Here is a 23,773-nt window from a genome sequence, read left to right on the forward strand (position 1 = left end):
TCCATAGAAAACCTAAATGGAAGCCACTCGCAGTGAAAATTGCATGGCATGTATTGGAATTATACAGATTTTGTATTTGTATAGTATTTCCGTTTTTAGCTTTCTCCCGCTTTTTCCGTATTTTACCGGAATAAAATAGTAGCAAATATTACTTTCTGGATTACGCCTTATCCCCGCAAACACCGTATCCGTTGCTCCGTAAAAGGAAGGAAAAACCCACAAATTCAACTTTTCAAATTTATTTTTATTAATATAATGATTAAGCTTAGTATTTTCTTTGTATGACGGACTTCCACGAAGCCTGCTTCTATCAATCATTTACAAAATGGCAGCTTTATAGCTGGTGGAGCGTTCATATGTACACATGATTGTTGGTAAATTATTCATTCAAAAACTGTGTATGTAATCGCACATTTGTCTGCAAAATACGATCAGAGTAACAATCCATTTTTTTTTAACTTTTCTTATAATGTAAACAATTTTTTCATTAGGTACTTTTGGTGTAAGTGGCTTTTACAAATATAGAAAGTACGAGTGCGATAAAATAAATAAAAACAAAAAGTAAAACACGATATTTTCATAATGGAAAAGTAACAAAAATATTGTCATTTTATAAGAGAAGTAAGAAAATAAAGTTTTCTCAACCTTTTTTTTTTAAAGAAGGCGCTGGACCGCGTTAAGACAAGGGTAGGTAAACTACGGCGTCAAATCTGCTTTGTAGCAACGTTCAAGTGTGCGTCCTGCTTGCGACCAACCAATATTACCAATATTAGTTTTGTGACCATCAAGTCACAAAACTAATATGAACGTTTAACTAGGTATAGAAACATTTGAAATAAATACATATTTCTTTAATCAAACGCAATAAATACTTGACTTGAGAGTCAAGACATTCGTTAGTACTATGAGACAAATGTGCGTACAATCACACAACTGTACAAAAAGAAAAACACCGTGCAAAATTAACAAGTTATTTTAAAACCGTTCTTTGGCCTGTAATTAAACCCAATGTCAGTATACATAAAAATAGGATCAGTAAACTTAGAATCTAAGTAGAAAAATATCTGGTCCACTACATATCGAACACGTATAGGTTTGCGATGTCATGCCGATAAAACATACCTCTGACTGCAAGTCAAAATTACGTATTTATATGTCAAACAAGTTTTTGAAGTTCACTTTTCTCCCTCATTATATAAATTCTTCTTCTCAAGTAGACGTCACGAGTCTTTTTATCTAGCTCGTAAATAATTGGATTCCCGATTAACGTATTTTTGTTTGTTTGAGAAATTTCCAACTTCCGTAAAACCCTTCGCAGATTTTCTATGTTTAAAACTAAATGAACTTTATTTAATAATCATCGAGGTCGAGGTTTTTCAACTATTTTTTTAATTTGCAAATCGGTTAGAACTAAAGCTCCTTCTGAACAGAATGTCATGATTGTAGCATGCAAACAGACCAACATAACTATAACGGCTCGTTGATTTCCCACTGAACCTTTAATAGCCATTATCAAAGCATACATACTCAAGTCTATGAAAAAAAACTACACTTAGCTCTATCACAAGTAAATGCAATTCGTAACAATGCAATACCAAAATTAAAACTTAAAACTAATATTTACACTTTGAAATGAAATTAGAATGAACTACCCTCATTTTTGATTATAATATATCTATATAGCTGTTTTGATCACAATGAAGTTCAATCACTTGATTATTTAGTTAGAGTACTTGCCATAGACTATATGACATAATATCAGTGCTTTATTTACATTTTGTTTACACTTACCTTTTTTTATCTACTTTGTTTGTTACTATATCGCAATTTCACAATAAAAATTTGCAATAATATGGCTGAACCGTATGTTGTCAATAAATAAAAATTGAATATAAACTACGGATTTAAGTCATTTTGTCAATTTTAAAATATTATTTGTACCTAGTTGGCCTTAATCGTCTTCTATTGTTATGACAGTAACAATTTTGTCATCAAAACCGACAGAATCTTCGTCTGTTAATACAACAACACTATCATTGGAATTGTTTTTATCTTCTTTCTCGGTAAAGAGAGAAAGAACGTCGGATATTATGGGCGCGTGAGCCATAGCGTGGACATTCTGTTCATCAATGTCTATAGAGTTTTGGCTGTCCTCGTCTTGTGACATGATATCAGGCTCATGCGATTTAATTAGAGGCGTAAACGAGACAGTATCAACTGGTGATTCAGCATCAACCTCTTCATCCTCACCGTCTACTTCCTCGTAACCGTAATACTTCTCATCATCTTTCACATCCTTAGGAACATATGTATTAATCAAATGGATCAAGTTTTCGTCACAGGTGAACACTTTAGCCGGATTCGCGTCTTCTTTATCGCATTCGTGCATGGAAAATAACTTAAAGGAGCTGAAATATTTAAAGCATTGCTGACACTGATTTTGTAAATGGGCGCGGTAGTGATTGTGCAGATTCGGGAAGTTCTCGTGACAAACGACACATTCTTCCGGCATAACTGTCGCTCTGTAGTGAAGCTTCTTAGAGGACTTATGAACATCCTTCATGTGCTTCATAAACGGACCGTACTTCACAAACTTCTCTCCGCATTTACGACATTTAATTGGCTTTATTTTGTACTTTCTGCTCCGATGGGAAAATGCGTGAATGTTAAATGCATCTATGGTTTTAAACTTGAGAGCGCAGAATCTGCATGATATAGATCCGGATCCCTTGTGGATCATATCATGCTTTTTCTTTGAGCTCTTTTTAGTTACGGGTTTAAAGCAGAACGCACACTCCTCATAAACTGTCCGGACACCATTTGTAGTAGCTTCGGTCACTTCTTCGTCACTGTCAACTGCACATAAATGGTTATCATAGTCCAATTGTGAGAAGAAGTATTCTCCGCACTTTTTACATCTATTTTCTTCGTGGTAATCCATATGCCTATGAAGATTGAAGAAAATTTTGTTGCAGATGTTGCATTTCTCTTCAATGGACTCCTTGGGTAACACGATCCACTCCTTGTCGTCGCCGTGAACGTCTCTCATGTGGTATATCATTTCTCTGAATGCAACAAACGTCTCGTCGCAATGTTCACATTTCGTTGGGTTGTCGACGTTGAGTTGGGAGAAGTGGTGGTTCTTGTGCTTCCGGTACAACGTCATAGTATTGAACTTCCGGTTGCAATATATGCAGCCATAGTAGCCAATTGTGCGGTGATAAATCTTGTGGGTGCTGAGAGCGTATTCGTTTTCGAACACCTTAAAACAATAGTCGCATACTATCTCCTTCTTGCCCTCGGAAGCTACCTTGAATGTTTTAATATCGTGCTGGGTGCGCAAATGGCAGTCCAACTTCACTTGCAAGTGGAATGCTTTGTAGCATATATGGCACTTCACTTTCTTCGGGTATATCTCAGTGTCGCCGATTAATTTCTTCTTTTCGCAGCTGAAGGTTAAATGGCCTTCCAGGAATCGGAGACTGCTGAAGAAGTCGAAACAGTAGTTGCACCTAAGAGAGTTGTGGTAATCTATATGCCTTTCATAATTGCCCCTGCTGGCCAGTACTTTGAAGCATATAGAGCATTGCAGATCCTTGAGCGGACCGTCGGGAGTCCGAGGGCCGCGTTCTGCTATCCACGTCTCATTGATGCCATGTGCGTCGCGCAGATGGTAGTGTAGATCGTAGCCGCGGCCAAAAGTTTCCGAGCAGTCCTCGTTAGGACATTTCAATGGCTCATCTATATACTTTTGGGTCAAGTGACCCTTTATATGAATCCTGTGATTCTTGAGCGAGATAGTTTTCTTTCCGCAGAATTTGCACTTGAAAAACTCCGGTTTCCTCAGATGAGCTTCCTCGTGGTGCTGCAATCTGCGCTCGTCTAAGAAAACCTTGGCGCACAGTTTACACGAGTAATAGATGGGAGGCGGGGCGTCGGGATCTTCCTTGATCATTTTGCTTTCCGGATGCGTCCGCCGCAGATGCCGGATGAGATGGACTAAATCTGGGTAGTATCTCTCGCAGATGGGACATTTCACTTTATCCTTTCGGAGTTTCTCGATGCGCTTCTTATGAGACTGATGATCGAAGTTATGACCTTTCACGTGCCTTTTGAAGTAGTCCTCGACTATGAAGCCTTTTCCGCAAATATGGCATTTGTAAGGTCCATTCTCGTCTTCGAAGTGCGTTCTCGTATGAATCTCGAGTCTTCTTTTGTTAGTGAACTGTACGTTACAGATTTCGCAAGTGTGCCGCGCCCCGTACAGTAATGTTTTCGAGTTGTGCCAGCTTACGTGGCATTTCAGAGAGTTTTCAGAGTCGCACACTTTTCCGCAGAGGTGGCACGTGTGCGTGCCGTCAAACTTGCTCTTGTCCACTGAAAGCGGGAGCGCGTCGCCCACGACTGCGGTAGCGGCGCTCTCCCCTCGCTTGAAGTGGATGGCCATGTGAGAGAGGTACACTTTCCGATACTGGAAGACCCTTTTGCAAATCGAACATTCGTAGTCCTTGTTCTTGAATCGCGTCTGCTTGTGGTAGTTCATATGCGCCTGCGCAGCTCGGAGGTGCTTGCTTTTGCGGTTGCAGATGGAGCAAGTGAGCAATTTCGGATCTAGGTTCGGATCCTTGTAATGCTGACGCATGTGAATCTTGTAGTGACACTGGAAACGAAAGATCTGGAACAAAGGACAGTTCCTGTTTTCATACTTTATTAATTACGCCTTTATTCCATTTTTCGCAAAAAACAACAAGATAGGTTCTTATATGACGTAGCAATTAAAATTTCACGTTTCTTTATCGTAGAGATTTCATTCTTTTAGTTTAAATGCCAACGCTCGGTATTCAATAAATGTATTTCGTGTTACATGAAAATGGAAATATGAGAAAAATAATTTAACATTGTTATCCAATAGGGAATCAAGAAATTTTTAGGACAGATTTATTAGCCTTTAATTTGAGAAAGGTGGTGGTTGCCTTCTTACCTCTTTGCAAACGAAGCATTCCAACTTCTTTTCGATGTTATTCCCGACATTCTTGTGCCAATTGACGTGTCTCTTGAGAGAGATCAAGGTAGGTAGTGTCTTGTTGCACACAGGGCAAGTAAAGCCGCTCATGTTGACCGTAGTGTCGACGGAAACCTCAAAGCCGTTGTGACTCTGGAGTTCGTCCAGGGGTTCCGCCTATAAGAAATAAAAAGCGTTATTTATTTGTTTATTCACTTACAAAAGATAATCCGACAGTAATTTATTAATATATAGAATCTTCACGAGATGAAACATGTTTCAAACTAATATTTATATGAAATAATAGTTACATATTTATATTTTTGAATCAACTAATTTTAAATTAAAAATAATCTTATTTCTTAATTTCTATACTTTAATTTCCTGCAGTATGCATACTCTGGTAAGGAACCCAAGGCACGCCACTGCGTGGTAGGATTATAAAAAGTTAACGAGCGAAGCTTCATACCCAATTCTGAAGTCCACAAACCAAGTCGCGGACAGGAAAGTCGCTTGTAAATAAATAATTTTTTAACTTCATAAATACATTGTGCGTACGTACCTTCGTCACAACGACCTCACAAAAATCCGCCACATCCGCTGACGGTACAACGATCTTCTTATTAGTGGGGGGTTGATGCAACCTGTGCACAAGTTTGATGTGGTTCGCGAGCCCACTACAACTCTTAAACTGTTCGCCGCACTCCTTGCAAGTGTACAAATTCCTCGGCCTAATGTTAGCCGTTATATGCTTCTGATTGTGTTCATTGATCGCGCTCACTTTCATTTCTATGTCGCATATCAGACAGCGCACTGAGCAGTCTTTTAGGTTAATCTTCGCCCGCTTCGTACCAGCCGTCATACAGTGTTTCGTCCTCTTGTGTTTTATTAGGAGACGCTTGTAGGAAAACTGCTTCTCGCATATATCACATGTGTTGTCCTCTTCGCCTTCGTCTTGACTAGAATCCGCGCCCGACTCGTCGGAGCGATACGTGTTGTTGCTCATATTCATAAGGTGATTGGTATTTCTATCGGGCTTCTCAATCTTTATATCACCCTCAGCGTGTCTATCTTCGTGCGACTTCAATGCCTTTTTGTATTTGAAACTTTTGTCGCAAAATTTACATTTCAGCGGTCCGCTGGTTATATAGGACGTGAAGTCCGATTGGATGGACGCGGAGTCGTCTGCGGTGCTTGCTCTGAAAAAATGCTTTATTTCAATTTGGCAAAGGTATTTATTTATACGTGATACCCTAATGTGAACTATACAACGTGTATATCAAAACCGAAATAATACTGCAGAGGCTTTAATGGTACATTATTTACTGTATCTGAGACTTATCTGGGAAATCGAAACACTAATAGTTCTGGAGTAAATCATTGCCATAGTTTCTACTGAAAGAAATCTGATACAGCCCTTACATCACATGCAAAAGTAAAATCAAGTGCAATCAATCAACTTTATTAAATACGAGTCGCGTAGCGTAGGTACTATGCACGTGTCGGTCTTTTATCTTCAAGTCTTGTCATAAACAAACACTTAGAATGATTTTTGAATTATCTACGTCTGCCTAAAGATTCCGAGTAAAAATAGTTTCAGACTTATCTCAGACTGGACAATGTTTCTGTGATGAGCACGAATATTTTTCAGTATCGGGGTGTTTATCTGTATTTTATAAGTATTTATGTATATTATTCATAAAATTATTAATCAGTTATCTTAGTACCAATAACACAAGCTGCGCTCACTTTGGGGCTAGATGGCAATGTGTGTATCGACAATACACACATATATTTATTTATTTATTTATTTATTTATTTACCACACCCCAAGCGTGTCGATGCCGCGAATGAACCGATTTGGGAATCATTGAAAAAGCCTTACCGGGTTAGCGAGCCTCTATCTTTTATAATAAAAACAATGTACATTCAAATGCCCCTAAACAACTAAATTTTAAGAGTCACAAAGTAACAAATGCGTTCGATAACTAAACACATGGAATTTCAAAATCTACAAACACAAAGAAAAAAAATTTACCTCGAGTCATCGTCATCTATACCGACGTCTTCATCGTCGTCCGCTTCAACTTTATTCATATGTGCCGCGAGATGACTGATCAACGATTCCTGGGTGGGCAACTTCTTAGTACACATGCGACATTGAAAATTTTCCCGTTCAGTACTATTAACAGTAGTAGTGGAAGGCTGCTCATCATTTGAAGCTGCTAACTGAAAAAAATGCATCTTAGCGTGTAGGGTGTAGGACGCTTTCTTTGCTATGACCTTTTTGCACATCGGACATTCAAACGTCACTGCGTCGTTCTTTTTAGGGCACGTAGATAAATGAGCGCTGTGCACGTAATAATCTTGAAAAGGTTCCTTGCAATAGACGCAAGGCACGCCGATCACTCCATTCTCGTTGGATATTGAAACTCGCTCTCTCTTCAGGACGGCCGCGTGCACAATTCTCATGTGTTTCTCTAGATTGTCCATTGTTTTAAACTTTGTGGTGCACATTTCGCAATCTATCTTCGCGGACAGCTTCGCAGCGTGTTGCACCATGTCTATTGGCTCTAGTGAAACCAGGAGCTCCTTTTGAGGTGATTTCCCGCATACCTCGTAGTGACGCTTGAGCATTATTTGCAATTTATAATTGTTCCCGCATTTGTCACAGTGGAATTTAGCCTTTTCATCTTCCGGTACTTTCGTGATCTGCTCCGGCTTCTTCGGCCACTTCTCGGGTGTAACGCTCTGAGAGTTCTGAGCGTTTAGGATTAGGTTGCATTTTCTCTTATGTGATTTCATATGTGCACTCAAGCTTTTGCCGGACCTGAAAGATTTGGCGCACTGGTTGCATTTATGTTGCAAGGGTTCGTCGGAGTCTGTCTCTGCTGAATAGAAGGAGGCGCTGTTATCTTCGTAATCGGAGTCTGACGTTTGCGAAACTCTAGGTTTCTTTTTGGACATGCGCAGTTCATCGACTCTCTTTGAGCTACCCGGTTTGTAGTTCGAGCGACTGCTGGTAGACGCTTCATCGACACTGTCTCTACTCCGCTTTCTAGTTCGACTGACGGGAGTGACTTGACTCTCAGTGGAAGAGGATGGCTTGGAAACTTCAGTGTGAGATGAGAATGCCGAGTCGCTGCTCTGTCTGTTTGGGGGCGGGGTAGGACTGAAACCTGTTGAGAGTGAAACGATAACAAAAAAATTTACGATATTCTTGCCAGTTATTCTTATTTAAAGTAATCAGTTTTCAGTATCCGTAAATAAGGGATGGATATAAGTCCGAAATTAATCTCTGTATACTCCAAAATTTTCACATGGCATACTGAATATACTTCTGCTAACCTCTTCTTACTACTACTATCCATGTAGATAAGAAAATCTTTACTTAATTCAATCTGCCATCTGAAGATCGGTGCTTTCTGGTTGGTTTTTATTAAGTGCCATACCTACGGTGCGTAGTATAACTTCGATTCGATTCACTTTAATGAAATAAATCGATATCTCTGGAAACGAAAAAACCTGGTACGTTTTTTTTTCCGGGCAATATGACTTGATATTGCACAAACATAAATCAGCCAGTGTTATTAAAAATGAGGAGAAATAGGCATGGCATGGAAAAACCATATAAGAGATGGATGAATTTTGAACTGTGTGTAAAAGGAGTTGATAGTGAGTTAACGGTTACAAGCAGTGAGTGGAAGAAGAAGAATTGTATTGTGCCGTCGCCACCTCGTGTGGGATAATGACAAGAAAATCATAAACACAAATCCGAAAACTAAACTCTAATTTCTACTTGCGTGAGGGAAATTCTAAAAAGCTATAAAGCTTACCTTGTGGCGTAACATACTGAAACAAACTGTACCCACTGCGCATGGGTTAAGGGCAAGGAAACAAGAAATAAACAGAACTCAGAAAACAAACTTCTCATTTCTACTTGTGTGAAGCTATAGACCTTACCTGGTGGCGGAACATAGTTTCGCCTCAATTCTTGATCGGACCGTTCGCACTGCTGCTTGAAGATGTGCGCGCTACTCAGCTTTTGTATACATTCGCTGCAAATTTTATCCGGTAACCCGTCCCCATCGTATATCTAATAAACAATAATAGATACTTAATATTATAAATGTCAATGTAAGTTTGTTTATTACGCTTTCACGCAAAAACTACTTAACCGATTTTCATGAAACTTTCTACACATATTTTTGAAAGTGTTAGAAGTAATATAGGATACTTTTTATCCCAACATTAAGCACGGTTCCTTTGGGAGAGGGGATGAAAGTGTTTGACGATTTTACACCATAACTCCGACAAATTCTTACCGATTTAAATAATTATTTCTGTACTATAGAGGTTATAATATGTGTTTAATTTTGCCCAAACTTAGTGTAGATCTGAATGTGGTTAGAGATAGAGGACAGAACTCCTCAGCGGACAGCAGCAAACCCCTCATTTAATCAGCTATACTGAATACTTTAAATTTTTTTAGAACTACAACTAAATTGAACGCCACATCAAAAAACAAAATCAAACGCAGACGAAGTCGCGGGCAACAGCTAGTAATAGATAAAAGTATGAATCAAATTCTATTAACCTTTAACCGGTGACGTTAGGTCTCGCGGATCTATTGGTGCCTGTAGAACATAATAATTATGATAACGCGTACCACGTTTAAGTTATAATGACAATGTGAGATGGTGTTAACAAAAAGAACACCCGGCAAAGTTTTTTGTGGGCTTCTTCTTAGACCAGGGCGCAATTAGAACCCTCGTAGCTTTAGTTTTAAGTTTACGAATGCAGTTATCGCCATAACTAATCACTGCTATATACACATTTTGTATATAATCAACGCATCAAAAGTGCGATCTCTGAAAGTTATTAAGTATAAACCTTATACTTAAAAGTTTATTTATAAAATATTTCACAAATTTTAGGGCGACCTAACACAGTTAGTTTATATATACTAAAAACCGGTTATAACAGAGCCTTGCCAGATACCACGTTACGTTACAAAAAACTATCTATTATAAATGAAACACGCTAAATATAACACGAAAATTAAAAAATGACAAGTTATACACCCGTAGAATTACCTAACGACAAAGTTAAGGGCGGATCACTGAATCAGGTTATAGACACACCTATTCTGAGCAACCAAGAAGCATAGTTTATCAAAAGTTACTGAGTCTTATAAATAAATAAACAAATAGAGTATACAAACACAGGCAGCGCCCTCTGGTGGCATACAATCTTAAAAAAATTAATTAATTAATTAGTTTTTAAAGGACAATGTGAGATGGTGATAAAAAAAAATAACAACCGGCTTAGTTTGTTGTGGGCTTCTTAGACCAGGGCGCGTTTGCAACCCTCGTAGCGTTAGTTTTAAGTTGACGAATTTATTTATCGCCATCAACTCACTCCTATGTCATATTTTACATGTAATGTACGCATCAAAAGTGCAATCAATGTGTCTATTTGAATAAAGAAATATTTGACTTTGACTTTGAAAAGGTCAAACATTTCAAGGCCAAATCAAAGAGACTAAAACACGGCACAATATTTGCTGTTAGTTGTTGAAGAGTTGGTGCAAAGACTGAACAGATTGCAGCAACAGGTCAAGATTCCCAGATATAATTATATAATTTTGCAGTTCAATAAGGACCACTAAACTTTACTACACTAAAAATAAAGTCGACGACGACGGCGAAAACAGAAATATAAATTGCCAGAAGAACCTACAAAACTGACAAAAAATCTGATAATCCTCAAATAGCTAATCAATATTCATCAAACATAGTTAAAATTTATTGAGTAGTTTAATAGAATATATTTACAATCAATTACATAAATAAAAAACGCGATTCCCAGATATAATTTTGCAATTCAATAAGGACTAACTCCACTAAATTCAAAATTAACGAAGACGATTCGACTGTAGACAAGTTGAAAACATAGGTAATTATCAATTGACAGAAGTTCCTACAAAACGGACAAAAGGCTAAGAATCATCAAATAGCTAATCAATATTCATCAAACATAGTTAAAATTTATAGAACCATTCCATAGAAAAAACCGCATTCCAATTTATTCCAATCCTGGCTACGGGACATATTCACTATTCGCTTTGCCGTTCGCACCGCAAGAATTATCGCAAGGTTCGAATCGCGAAGCGTCTAGAAACTAAAACAAACAAGCCACCAGTAGCGGAGACTGGCGCGGCGGCAGTGATACCCGCGTATTTTTTAACACGCGGTACGAATTTCTCGTGGCCAAGATGTCGTTTTACAATAACCTTAACAGACTTTTGGACGCCTGTTCCATGAAACTTATAACTCGTCTTTCGCATTGGGTTTGATTGTTAATAATAATCATAATATGATTTTCATGTTGGTAGATAAATAAATGTTAAGCTAGACACATTAAATTGGTAGGTAGTACCTATTACAACTGAATTTACACAGTTCCTGCCTATAAATGTCAAATTACGCGATAATTAGTATGGTGCCTAAGGCATAGCGTCTGATAGCGACTATTTCCCGCGGTCAAGACATTGAGCAATCAATTTGGATGCGATTTTTGGGATTCAATTTACTGTAGCAGTATTCTATTTGATTGAATCCATACAATTTTAGCTATGCTTGATCAATATTAGTAACTGGCCTAACCTAACTGAAGCAAACCAAAAAGAACAAAACATTTCTATCCTGGAAAATCAAAAGAAAGTTACTAAAAACCTAAGCTAATATAACATAATTTTTATCATTCATGAAGCTGAATACCTCAGAACATTAAAATATGATGATTTTGATCTGTGAGTCAAATAAAAATACATTCAATTAAACAAAAAGGTTAGCTTCATAATTTTGTATCACTTTAGAAAAGTAATAAATTATTCCCTACATATTAAAATGAACCAAGGTCATGTGCACTCAAGGTGAGTCTCAAGCAATGTTTAAAAATAACTTTAATATCTTTTGAAGACAATTCATTAATATCTTAGTTAGGATTTAAATCTATCATTTTAACTATTATTATCTACTTATTGTAATAGTACACAGAGGGTGGGTCCTTTTTCTAACATTTGTTTGTACTCTACTGTATTTAAATTTGTTCCATTCAAGTATTCGAATACTTGAACGGAACAAATTTAAATAAGTTCAACAAAAAGGGTAGATGTACCATAAAAATACATTAATTACAAACAAACTCTGTTATACGAAACGTAACTGAATAGAAAAGGGCTTCATATTATAATGAAGAAATGTATTCCTAAAATACCTTGAAAATAAAATTTAATTAAATTTTGTAAATAGTTTTTAAATACAAAAAATATTAGTTCGTTATTATTGAAATAACTATGAGGAGGATCAATCCAAGAAAACAACAAATTATTATGATTCTTGCTATTCTAGGCAATGTTATATTTTCCAAGTAATCTAATAAAACTCATTCTGTAATCTTCATTTTACAATTAAATGATGGTAAAATTACAGATATAAGCATCTAAGCTAGGGAAACAGTCATTTTAGATAATTCAGGACAGGTTTAATTACATTATAGATGCATTGTAAAAGATGATAATAACATTAGTGCATATGATAAGGTTGAACTTACTGATAAGAATTACAACTTTATTGCTAACTATGATTGACCTTCTTGGTCAAAGACACATAATGTACAAAAGTAGCTACATAAAGTACCTCTTTTAGTATTTCATTCAAGATTTTTCGAAATTTCAGCATTTCTTCAACTGAAAAATTAAATTTAACTTTAGAAAAGTTAATAATAAAGTAGCAATTTATAAATATTATATTCTACTGTGCCTATATTTATGTGTTCATATATCCAAATCATGATTGTAATCAAAGGAATTTAAATGCTGTACCAATAAAGATCTAAAATACAAGTCTTTAAACATGTGATCATTGTAAGTAGTTTATCAACATTATAACTTCACTAGTTGATGTGCAAGACATTACTGCAGTCAGTTAAAAAAAACAACTTTGTGGTATCCTTTTGCACTAGTTAGTGGGCTTATTTGATATTTTTTCATAAAGGTTTTATGAGTGTAGATTTAACTATCCTGTTAGTTAGAAAAGTTAGAAAACCAAAAAGTTCAATAAGAAACAAGCATTGAAAATATTCTAAAGCATACATTATTATCAATGACTAGGTATGAAGTAAAAACCATATAAATGCAGACCATAACAGTGAAGAAAAATTTCAGTATTCCACTACCAATAAATGAAAAACTAAAACATATTGATAACAATTATGATGCATCGCCTAATTAGATTCTCAAATTAAGCGTCAATCTTGAATTACGCAAATATATTACTAGCCCAGATGAAAATCACGAATCTGATATTGTTGACAAAATTGAACAATTTTAACTTTCGAGAGCCAATAAGATACACGATGAAACTAAATAGCAAATTAAAATTAAAGAATATGAAAAACGAAATCATTTTAAAACTAAAAATGGTATGTCGACTTGAATAGTCCATCAATGCTGTCGAAAGATTACGGTTCCGAACGAGTTAGTAGCTACGCTATCTCCTTTACTTACCTTCACCCGCGCACATTCCATAACCATTTCGGCGAGCTGCATATTGTTGTCCACCGTAAAGATGGAATAGAAGTCACCCAGTTTGAGGCATAGCCTGCATTTTCCAAGCTTGAGAGCCATATTGATTTGCTCACAAAAGCCTTCATTTCACTCCGAACTCACATCTGTTGAACGGCGCGGTGGTTCATTAACATTTGTATTATAATTTAACAAGTTATAATCAGTTACGCGTAATTCTGCTCCGTTTATATCGAAAATATCAAAGATATCAATTTAATGCGAAAATAACAAGTATGTATCGGAGCCGGCTTCCGCCATTTTGAACGATATGAAACGGAAAGAAGTGAAAGAGAAAAAGCACCCACCCCACGACAGAGAAATCGGCGAAAATGTGTTGCCCTTTCCAAGTTTTATGTGATTCAATAATTATGTATAAATTATTAAGATTTAGGAAAAAAAAATTAAAAAGTTTCTAAAATGCATATAAAAAATTCAGAATTCGAAATTTAGACTTTCAGGATTTGAACCTGCGACCTGCGACCTGGCCTGAACGCTTTACGACTAAGCTACGGTTACTACTTACTCTTCTACCTAAGATATATTCCACCAGCGCCAACTTTTTGTATACTCCAAGAGTAGGTAATTCACTATATAAATTATAAAATCATTAAATTTTATCATTATACCTACTTCTTCTGGAGCAGAGCGGATTGCGGAATCTATCAAACATGTACTTGTATAAACTTCTTTTGAGTGCAGAAATATTTATTTTAGGTTTCGGTTTTTTGTCAATTGAAGGAATATTTCGTGTCGTGTATTATTTTTGGTCGTATCAAAAAACGTCGTCAATTATTATTTCATAACGCGGTAGGTAATTTGCAGCTTCATTTTTGTGCCTTTTGGAGTAGAGACTTTGGGACCGTGGGGTCCGGAGGCAAGAGCCCTTTTCAAAGAATTATCGAAAAGGGTTATCGAGTCTACCAGTGATCCTAGAGCGGCCAGTTACCTTGGCCAACGAATTAGTTTGGCCATCCAGAGGGGCAATGCTGCCAGCATCTTACGAACTGTGCCTCGCTGCGGTGGTTTCGAGGACGTTTTAGATTTTATTTAGTTTTTAAATAGTTTATTTTAGGTTATAGTTATGTATTAATAAAAATTATATTTTAGAGATAATCAAATAAATGTTCAAGAATCTATATTTACACAATTAGTTAATTGTCTCTCGTATTTATAGATTATTTGATCGATGGTTTTTGACACTTGTGAGTTGTGACGAATGGTGACAGCAGACAGCCCGAAAATAAATAATCAACAATTTTGCACAAAGAATTTATTTCTTTATAGAGATTTTGCGTCTACGATTATTAATAAGAAGTGGTAAAAAGTAATTGGGTGGGTGTTCTTTTCTTTTTAGTACTAAATATATGAATTGATATTGTATTTATTTGCAAATCGCTTTTCTTAGCTTTCAAGACACCACACAACTCAAGCCATCCAGTACCTAAGTTTTGATTTGATAAAAGAATAAAGCTTAAATATACTATATTCGCAAAATATTCAGTTAAAAAATGTACTATGTTACTGGTACAAATTTGTATGGCCAATGGTTTAGAACCTCAAATAACAAAAGCTTATTTGAAGGTTTCCAACAACTTGAAAAGGAAAACGAGACAAAGTTTGATTTGATTCGAGCTAAACTGGTTATATCATGCTGGTCTTACAATATATTCACAATGGACAATGATTTTTTTTTAATTGGCGCCTGGAAAGGTGCAGACAACCAAATAGTCAAAGTTCCAGATCAGTGCAGGACTTCAATACAATCAAATTTGCTAATAGCTGGGAATGATTTTATGTTAATTCTAGCAGAGAAAGTCACTAGATCCTTATGGTTTTATGATTTTAAATCTGAACAGTTTAAAAGAGTTAGTATTACTGAGCAGCCAATTTTGGAAAACGAAGTAAAAAAAATGAGAACAAGTGATGAAATCATAAAAGTTGTTGCAACTAATAATGTATACATATATTTAACCTCTGAGGGAAATGTGTACACTGGTTCTTTGCCTAACTATTTGGACACGCGCCACTGTTTTGGAAAAGTTTGTGATGTTGAATGCGGATACGAACATTATATACTTCTCACAGATGAAGGCAGAGTTTATACATGGGGAAATGGACGGTATGATTATGTAATTTTTTTTTTACTATACAATCAAAGTTATTAGTAAGTTGACTGGAATTATAAAATTAAATCTAGATTTAGGTATAGTATATAGCTATTTTAATCATCTTCAGCTATGTCTATATTAATATAAATATTATTCATCAATGGATGATAGTCTGGGATAAATACACAGAGATACCTGAACCCACAGATGAATGGCCATATGTCATAACAGATTGCTGAGTTTCAGCTCAAAAAAGAAAAAAACCTCTGTTTGGCATCCACTACTGGACATAGATCATTTGTAAGAATTTCACATTACCAATGAATCCCTGTAATTTACTTGTCCACTAACATTAATCAGGACACCACTATGGAATTCGGGGCATAGCTCTAGATTTAATGATTTCCTATCTTAATGATAGAATTCAAAAAGTTGATGTGAACGGAAAGCTGTAGACAGCTCGGGTCATTTGTGAAAATTGGTGTCCCCAAGGGATCTATATTAGGACCTTTTCTATTCCTCATTTACATGAATGACCTTCCTTACCTAGCTCAGGACAATCACGGGATAGTATTGTTAGCTGATGATACATCATTGATGTTTAAAATTAAACGTTGTGAAAAAAATCTTGACAATGAGCTTGAGGCTAATAACTTAGCTCTTAACGGAAAATAAACTACGGGCTGTTCGTGCGTTATATAAAATGGGCCCAAGAGAGTCATTAAGGGATAAATTTAAAGAAGTTAAAATAATGATGGTGCATAGTCAGTACACATATGAAAATTTAATTTATGTCCATAAAAATATATTTAAAAAGAAAATGCACTGTAACAATATAAATATTAGAAGCAAATAAACTGGTTGTTCAGTTTACTAGGCTACACAAAATTGCAAATTCATTCAAGGGCAATTGTATATTATTTTATAACAAATTACCAAATGAAATCTTTGAGATGTCTCTCAATAAGTTCAAAGTTTATATAAAACGTAAGCTTACAGAAAAATCCTGTTATAATATTAAGGATTATTTAAACGATAAAAAAGCTTGGGTGTGAATTGCTCTAGCTTCATAGCTTAATATAAATTTACTGGAAGATGGTGATAACAAAAAAAAAATTTACCCGGCTAAGTTTGTTGTGGGCTCTTCTTAGACCAGGGCGCGTTTGGAACCCTCGTAGCTTTAGATTTAAGTTGGCGAACGAAGTTATCACCATCCCCTTACAATTATGTTAACAAATATGTAAGAACGCATCATAAGTGCCTGTGATAGGCCTACATGAATAAAGAAATTTTGAATTTGAATTTAACTAAGTGGGAAGACTGGCACAACCATGCTGTTTTCCAATGTCTAACGGTATAGGTTAAATATAAATGCTATACCCACCATGGGTTGCCCACTGCCAGCTTAGATGGCATCACCACTTACCACCAGATAATATTACAATCATGGGCTAACTCTTAGTACAATTAAAAAAAAACTCTACATCTCAATATTTCTTAGTTGCTATTAACAAAGAATTTTTTATATTTATAACCTTCAGAGTTTCTCCCTGATTTTGAGAAATAACACCTTCTTTTGGCTTTTTAGGAGATTGCAACTTGGCCATGGAGATTTAATAAATTTGGAAGTCCCGACTGAAGTTGAAGCATTAGCAGGAATAAAAATAACCAAAATTAAGGCTGGAGGCTGGCATTCCCTTGCTTTAAGTGAATTTGGAGATTTGTATGTGTGGGGCTGGAATGACACAGGACAGTTAGGAATGAACAAAAATGGCCAAGACAATGTAGAGACCAAGAAAAGTCATGCAACACCCACACTTGTTGATCTTTTTGATGAGAATGGAGAAGTTAATTTACTTATAAAGGATATAGCCTGTGGTACAAGACACTCTGCCATTTTGCTTGAGGATGACACAGTCTGGACCACTGGATGGAATAAGTATGGCCAGCTAGGATTACCTCTCAAGCAATATGAAAAATTGGATTGTTTCACAAAGTCATTTTACTGCCCCAATATTTCTGGTATAACCTGTGGTCCTTGGAACACTATAGTTGAAGTGCATTCATAATTAAATTACGGTTGTAATACTCAGTTTGTTAGTAGATAAATTAGACTTTTTCTCAGTAGATAATATCTATAAATGTAGTATGAACTATATGTAATCTTTTAGAAAATATTGCCCTTAAGGGTTTAATATTTATCTTTTATGTAGTGTAGTCCAAAAATAGCAAGACAGATGGCGCCACAACCATTACACAATGATATAACTACCTTTATTATTTTTAAAGTTGCAAATTCTAAAATAACTACTAAAAAATAAAATTATATGTTTACTTCTATTAAAAGTTCTGAAAGTAACAACATGTGTTGAAAATTGGCAAAATGTTAGAAAAGTAAAGGTTGTTTTAGTTCACCCACATATAGTGTCAATAATGAATTATTATTATGTTTGAAGCAAATTTGATGAGCGGAGACTTACTTCATCTTGGTGTATACCTTTCTATATGAAGTGAGGTCATGATTTTCAGAGGTTCAGTATTCTTGGCTCAAGTATTTCTATCCACCGAATTAACTAATTAGAAAGTGTACACACACAGAGTATAAACAGAATTCTGTTAAATATAATATATCTGGGTCAAGTTAAATTATCATAATTATGCCAGTGCCCAGGGCTGGATAATGCTTAGTATAGGGACTATGCATTATCCAGCATTATACAATGCCTTTTGGCATTTTGTGATGCAGTATACTATTCTTTTGACATGGTAGCAGTTTTCCGAATGTTTTATTGTAGGTATGGAGGGTAGTGGTAAGGAGGATCATCTGTGTATATGAAAAAGTGTCGTCAAAATGTATTAAATTAGGATGGCGCCACATTTGCATCAAGGTAACTCTTAAAAGAAGCTCCAAATATAAATATTGTTAGAGTAGGCTTGAAAAATAAACAAGGAAGTAAGGTTATATTTACTACAATATTTTGTACAACGTAAGTTGTTGAAATTCTCAATAATTAACTACTTTAGTCGATAATGACATTAAATTTTTTAACTCGGCATACATTGCATACATTCATCTACGATTGCTACATTCATACCATACCCTGTGCATCCACCAGCGCCATTGTGGAGGATTTTTGAACTGTTATTTAGCGCATACAACTGGACACTTTTTCAACTTTTCTCCCATATAAGATGACTCTCCTTACCTCTACCCTCCATAATTGTAGGTAATTCTGTCACTACTAATTGGTACCATTAAAGATTCCTTTATTACGTACACCTACACAATAAAAGTTCACCCAAGGCACTGTTTATATATTCTTTGCAATAAACTGTCAAATATACGTAGTTTTATGATTTGTTTACAGAAAAGTATCTTGGTCTAATCCTATCCCCTCTATGACGTTCTTCCTCCCAAAGTCCCCCGTCCTTTGAGTGTTAAATGTTTTTTAATGTTTGTTTTCAGTCCTTATTGTAGATTTTTATGTAAATATATAGTAAGTAATAAAATTAAAGTATAATGTACAAAAAATATCCGTGTTAGATATATATGCATGTGTTGTCTGTGCTGCCTTAGGTTAAAGAGCTAACTAGCTAATAACAACTATTTCTTGGTACAAATTCAAAATTAACTTTTCATTAGTTTCACCGATCAATCTCCTTCGTGCCTTCTTCATCTACAAGACATTGGCGAAGTACCTTGTGCCCAGTTGGCACAGACAAAAGCCATAAACAAGAATTGAATTGAATTGAATCTTGGTCTAGACCGAATATTGCCTGTATTCACTTTGATAGTCTATGTTCGTGGTATATTGACATTTCTATTGTACACAAAACAAAATACTTTTTGATGAAAAAATTATCTCACAATTATATATCGTCACACAACAGTCGGTGTCTATGTATTCAACTCAGTGGATTACTAATGAGTAATTAATATTAACCATGTCGGCGTTAGCGAGGGAATACATAGCGTACGCAAGACAACTCTCTTCCAATGGCTGTTATGGTAAGGCCGTGGATTTATATTTGATGGCTTTCGAGAAAAATCCTCATTTAAAACCATTCTTTGAACCGGAATTCAGGTCTAATATCATGAAGCTAAACGAAGTCCTAGCGTCTGCCAGTAAGATCGAAGAAATGTTCTCAAATTTTGGCCGAGCAATCGAAATGTTTCCTGAAAATGTATATTTGATGAATGAAATCGGCAAATACCTTTACAAATTCGGCTACTACAATGAAGCTTGGAATCAGTTCAAATGTGCTCTTGATATCGATGCAGGCTACGTATGTGCCGAAAAAAATTTAAACTCAATGAAAAATTTGCTGGTTGACCGGTGGCACTTCAGAATGCTCAACGATAAAGTTCGCAATCACGGATACAGAGACGCTATTCGCGAAATGGTGGAGCCCAGGAAATCGACGGTCTTTGATCTTGGCACAGGAACTGGTTTGTTAGCCATGTACGCTGCAGAGTGTAAGCCTACTGCCATTACAGCTTGCGATGGATCAGAAGTCATGACCACTCTCACTGACTGTGTACTAGAGGAGAATAGGTTAGCAATGTCAATAATTGTTGTGAATAAAATGTCAACATCCATGACTCCCCTGGACCTTGGAGGAAAAGTGTCCCTTTTAGTCACAGAGCTTTTTGATGCTGGCTTGTTTGGTGAGCAGGTCTTGGAGTCACTATCTCACGCTTGGCAAAATTTGTTAGCAACATCTGCAAAAGTTGTGCCACACAGTGCAGAATTTTTTGTTCTCGGTGCTCATTCGGATTTGCTCAATGCTAAATATCAATTGCACTCAAATCCTAAATCATTTCTAAACTTGCCTGAATCTAATGTTTATATTGCATCATCTTATGAAACTTATGACTGTGATGATGTACATCAATACAGTGATATCAAGTACATGACAACAGCGGCCAAAGTAGTCAAAGTGGACTTTACAGACACCAATGATATCAATGAAAAACTTGATTGTGACGAGCCATATTCTATAGAGTTAAAAGCATTGGAAACCGGAAATATAAATCTATTGATTGGTTGGTTTAACCTGTATTTGACAACTGACATAACTATCACAACAGATCCCAGAATTGAAAACAGAGCAAATGCTTGGCAACAAGCTGTGTTCTTTGACTTTCTGCCTAGAAACATTGTTGAAAATGAAACATTCAGTGTTGATTTTTTTATGAAATTAGGTAAAATAGCCCAGCATATCAATCAAGATAGCCAAATAATGAGAATCTCACCGGAAACTCTTCGATTTCTAAATGACACTGACTACATGAAAATGATCAGAAATTGTATAGGGATGGCTTATGTGTACTTGAGCCAGATGACTGAGATATCTGATGTCAAAATTCTTGATTTGTCTCCATTTCCAGTGTTTGGTTTGTTTATGCTGAAACGAGGCATTCATTCTTTGACCTGCTATGCTAAAACTGAGAAGGATAAAAAGTTCCTTGAAACTGTTGTACTAGCTAATCCGGATGTTCCACTGTCTAAGTTAACAATTATAACTGGAAAAAATTGGCAAACAGAAGTCATTGGAGATGAGAAGTATCATGCAATATTCTGCAACATATTTGAACTGTGCGGTGATATAGATGTGCAATATAAAGAAATTGCTGGGGGTCTTCAAAACACAAATCTCATACAAGGTGGCATGTTTATGCCATCAAACGTTTCATTGATAGCACAAATAGTTAGTAGCAATTGGCTAAACATAAACAACAGGGTTAATGATGACAATGTGGGCTACAAAATTGCGGCACACATAAATAAGTATCAAGTATCACAGAACTTTAACTTGGACTTAACAAATTTGGAGTATACGCCAATGACAGATCCGATTGTTCTAGGAAGTTGCATCAATTTGGCTTCTGATGTTGTTAATGTTGTAATCAAAAATGATGGGCACGCAAATGCTATTCTGTGCTGGTACAAAATAGAGCTGATGGACAGCTTGGAAGAAGTTTCGACGAAGCGACCCTACAGTTTCATAGATGGCACAGCATTTTTGGTAGATCCCATAATACCCATGGTTAAAGGCAATATTGCAAATATTCTTTGCTGTGTTGATGATGATGGAGCATTTAAATTAATGATGGATCTGGAAACTACATAAATAAGTTAAACTTGTTTCACAATCTAAATGTAATGCCAGTGATTTTGATCTGAAATGCAGTTAAGTGACAAATGAATAAAACAAATAATATAAGAATATGAATTGTTCTTCTGATTTTGACTGTGGGCAGGTAAATAGTTTAACACAAATACTGCATTATTATAGCTTTAGGATAAAATACATAGTCCTTCTATAACTTTTGTCTGGCCTGGCATCTTGTTTATTGTTTGCAAGATGTCCTTACTCTAGTTTATTTTTCCTCTGCTGTATAAAGCAGTGCACAAGTTGCAGGTTTACTTATGTGGTTAATTGGAATGTGTTAGTTGTGTTAGAGAGAATAGGTGAATTACCTACCAAGATAAGTGTTTTAAAGCAAAAAGTGTATTTTTAAATATGGATTTTATAAAATAAAAGTTAATATTTTATCAAAAGCAATTATGTTTTGGAATCGATTTTAAAACGTATAGGAACATTGTATTTCGTCTATTATAAAAGTTTATTACTGTTTAATGATTTCTTTACAAAATGTTTGCATACATAAACTTTATTTTACGGTTTTTTTTTCATACCATATATCCTCTGACCTACCATGATCCCACCATATATAATAGATTCTGCGGTTTTAATTATTTTTGTACAGAAAACTCGGCTGTAACCTCTATACTATAAGCATAGTAGCATACAGTAGCAAAGTAATAAATATATTTAATATATAAAGAAAAAAACATAAAAATGTGGATAGTAATTTTATAAAGAATGTTGTGGCTGTGAGGAATGTGGGGTAAGGTAGTTTATTGTAATATGTAATATGGATGCCACATTGATCTCATAATATTATATATTTGTAACCCACCAATCCACACTAAAGCAGCGCGGTGACTATAAACACCTGCAAGTGGAAGCCTGTGGGATATTAATTAGATGTTGTATAAATGTAATTTTTCTAGTAGCCGAAAAGTTAAGCCAATTTAAGGTACGTGTGAAATATCTTCATCTGTTATTTGTTGTTCATAGCATGTGCTGTTAAGCTTTCATAAGATGTATGAGGTTGTTCTATCAAGTCTTGTATTTCAAATCTTAACATAGAGCAACAAGGTGTATATTTCATTGGTGCTTACTATTGTTTCTAGTCAGCGTTATATAATATATTATTACATTTTATCTTTGCTTAGAAAAATTGTCAACACTTGAAAAGTAGTATGTATTACTGTATACCTTTGTGTCTATTAATCATAATCGTTTATCTACTCATTAACATGTGTTAAGCTTATACTTAGAATCGATAATATCTTATATAGAATTATGCTAACCTTTGCCCAGAAGACATGTAAATCTTAACTGGCTACGAAAAAGTTTTCAGAGTATAGTTTCAATGTAAAATAATATCAGAAATGTTAAGTTGTTTATGGATTAGTAGGAAATGGGGTAGCTAAACTAAGCATTCGTTTAGCTACCCCATTTTCCATAACTCTAACGAGTACTCTTTATGGAAGTGGCAAATCTTTTACTAAAGCTACTGTTAGTAATCTTCTCATCGCAGATCTAGTTAGCAGCAACTATAAGAGAGGTCATAGAATGCAAATGGCTGGTGCATTTATGTGCGAATTACATTGCGTTTCATAGTAATTGTCTTGGCTTGACTTGAATTTAGTAAATCTATGTAATTTGCGTTTTTCCTACTAGAAACTTAAATGTAAATAAATATGTTTGAATTATATATATATTAATATATACACTAACTAGGATTTTTTTGATGTTTCAAATAAAGTGAATGTCTCAAATTCTTTTTATTTCACCTTAGAACAATAAGTGCAATACCTATGAAGGAATTAATGAATGAAAACACTTTTGTACACCACATAAAAATAGTTGTAAATAAAAACGCTACATAGGTCA

General features: G+C 35.4%; 3 protein-coding genes across 7 annotated transcripts; 2 read left to right on the forward strand and 1 right to left on the reverse strand.

Annotated features, from left to right (window-relative positions):
• Nucleotides 1-223: 223 nt before the first annotated feature.
• On the reverse strand, nucleotides 224-13,911 carry LOC120623345 (zinc finger protein 91-like). Its single transcript, XM_039889316.1, has 6 exons — nucleotides 13,575-13,911; nucleotides 8,966-9,098; nucleotides 7,041-8,181; nucleotides 5,565-6,201; nucleotides 4,982-5,179; nucleotides 224-4,675 (listed from the first exon to the last, which is right to left on the reverse strand). Exons 1-6 carry the CDS (start codon nucleotides 13,692-13,694, stop codon nucleotides 1,952-1,954), a joined length of 4,953 nt encoding a protein of 1,650 aa, XP_039745250.1. The 5' UTR covers nucleotides 13,695-13,911; the 3' UTR covers nucleotides 224-1,951.
• On the forward strand, nucleotides 12,880-19,090 carry LOC120623346 (RCC1 and BTB domain-containing protein 1-like). Of its 5 annotated transcripts, none has more exons than XM_039889320.1 (3): nucleotides 12,880-12,932; nucleotides 15,040-15,753; nucleotides 17,331-18,579. In XM_039889320.1, exons 2-3 carry the CDS (start codon nucleotides 15,143-15,145, stop codon nucleotides 17,809-17,811), a joined length of 1,092 nt encoding a protein of 363 aa, XP_039745254.1. In that variant the 5' UTR covers nucleotides 12,880-12,932; nucleotides 15,040-15,142; the 3' UTR covers nucleotides 17,812-18,579. The 5 variants fall into 5 exon arrangements, 4 of the variants coding, with proteins under 4 accessions (XP_039745254.1, XP_039745252.1, XP_039745253.1 ...); XR_005658704.1 differs by lacking the exon at nucleotides 12,880-12,932 and adding an exon at nucleotides 18,970-19,090 and having other exon boundaries at nucleotides 14,842-15,753; nucleotides 17,331-18,537; XM_039889318.1 differs by lacking the exon at nucleotides 12,880-12,932 and adding an exon at nucleotides 14,842-14,966.
• Nucleotides 19,091-19,503: 413 nt separating this feature from the next.
• On the forward strand, nucleotides 19,504-23,610 carry LOC120637915 (protein arginine N-methyltransferase 9-like). The gene has a single exon (XM_039909981.1). The coding sequence runs from the start codon at nucleotides 19,688-19,690 to the stop codon at nucleotides 21,875-21,877; it is 2,190 nt and encodes a 729-aa protein (XP_039765915.1). The 5' UTR covers nucleotides 19,504-19,687; the 3' UTR covers nucleotides 21,878-23,610.
• Nucleotides 23,611-23,773: the final 163 nt, after the last annotated feature.

This window comes from Pararge aegeria, chromosome 4 (genome assembly GCF_905163445.1).
Source record: "Pararge aegeria chromosome 4, ilParAegt1.1, whole genome shotgun sequence".
Lineage (NCBI taxonomy): Eukaryota > Metazoa > Arthropoda > Insecta > Lepidoptera > Nymphalidae > Pararge > Pararge aegeria.

Bases quoted from the DNA above. Each gene is read 5' to 3' on its own strand.
- LOC120623345 (XM_039889316.1), bottom strand. From the start codon at position 13,694: ATGGCTCTCAAGCTTGGAAAATGCAGGCTATGCCTCAAACTGGGTGAC. The intron at 8,182-8,965 runs GTAAGGTCTATA...CACTCTCAACAG, and splicing joins AAACTATGTTCCGCCACCAG to GTTTCAGTCCTACCCCGCCC. The intron at 5,180-5,564 runs GTACGTACGCAC...TATTTCTTATAG, and splicing joins GTGAGGTCGTTGTGACGAAG to GCGGAACCCCTGGACGAACT.
- LOC120637915 (XM_039909981.1), top strand. From the start codon at position 19,688: ATGTCGGCGTTAGCGAGGGAATACATAGCGTACGCAAGACAACTCTCT.
- LOC120623346 (XM_039889320.1), top strand. From the start codon at position 15,143: ATGTACTATGTTACTGGTACAAATTTGTATGGCCAATGGTTTAGAACC. The intron at 15,754-17,330 runs GTATGATTATGT...TTGGCTTTTTAG, and splicing joins TATACATGGGGAAATGGACG to GAGATTGCAACTTGGCCATG.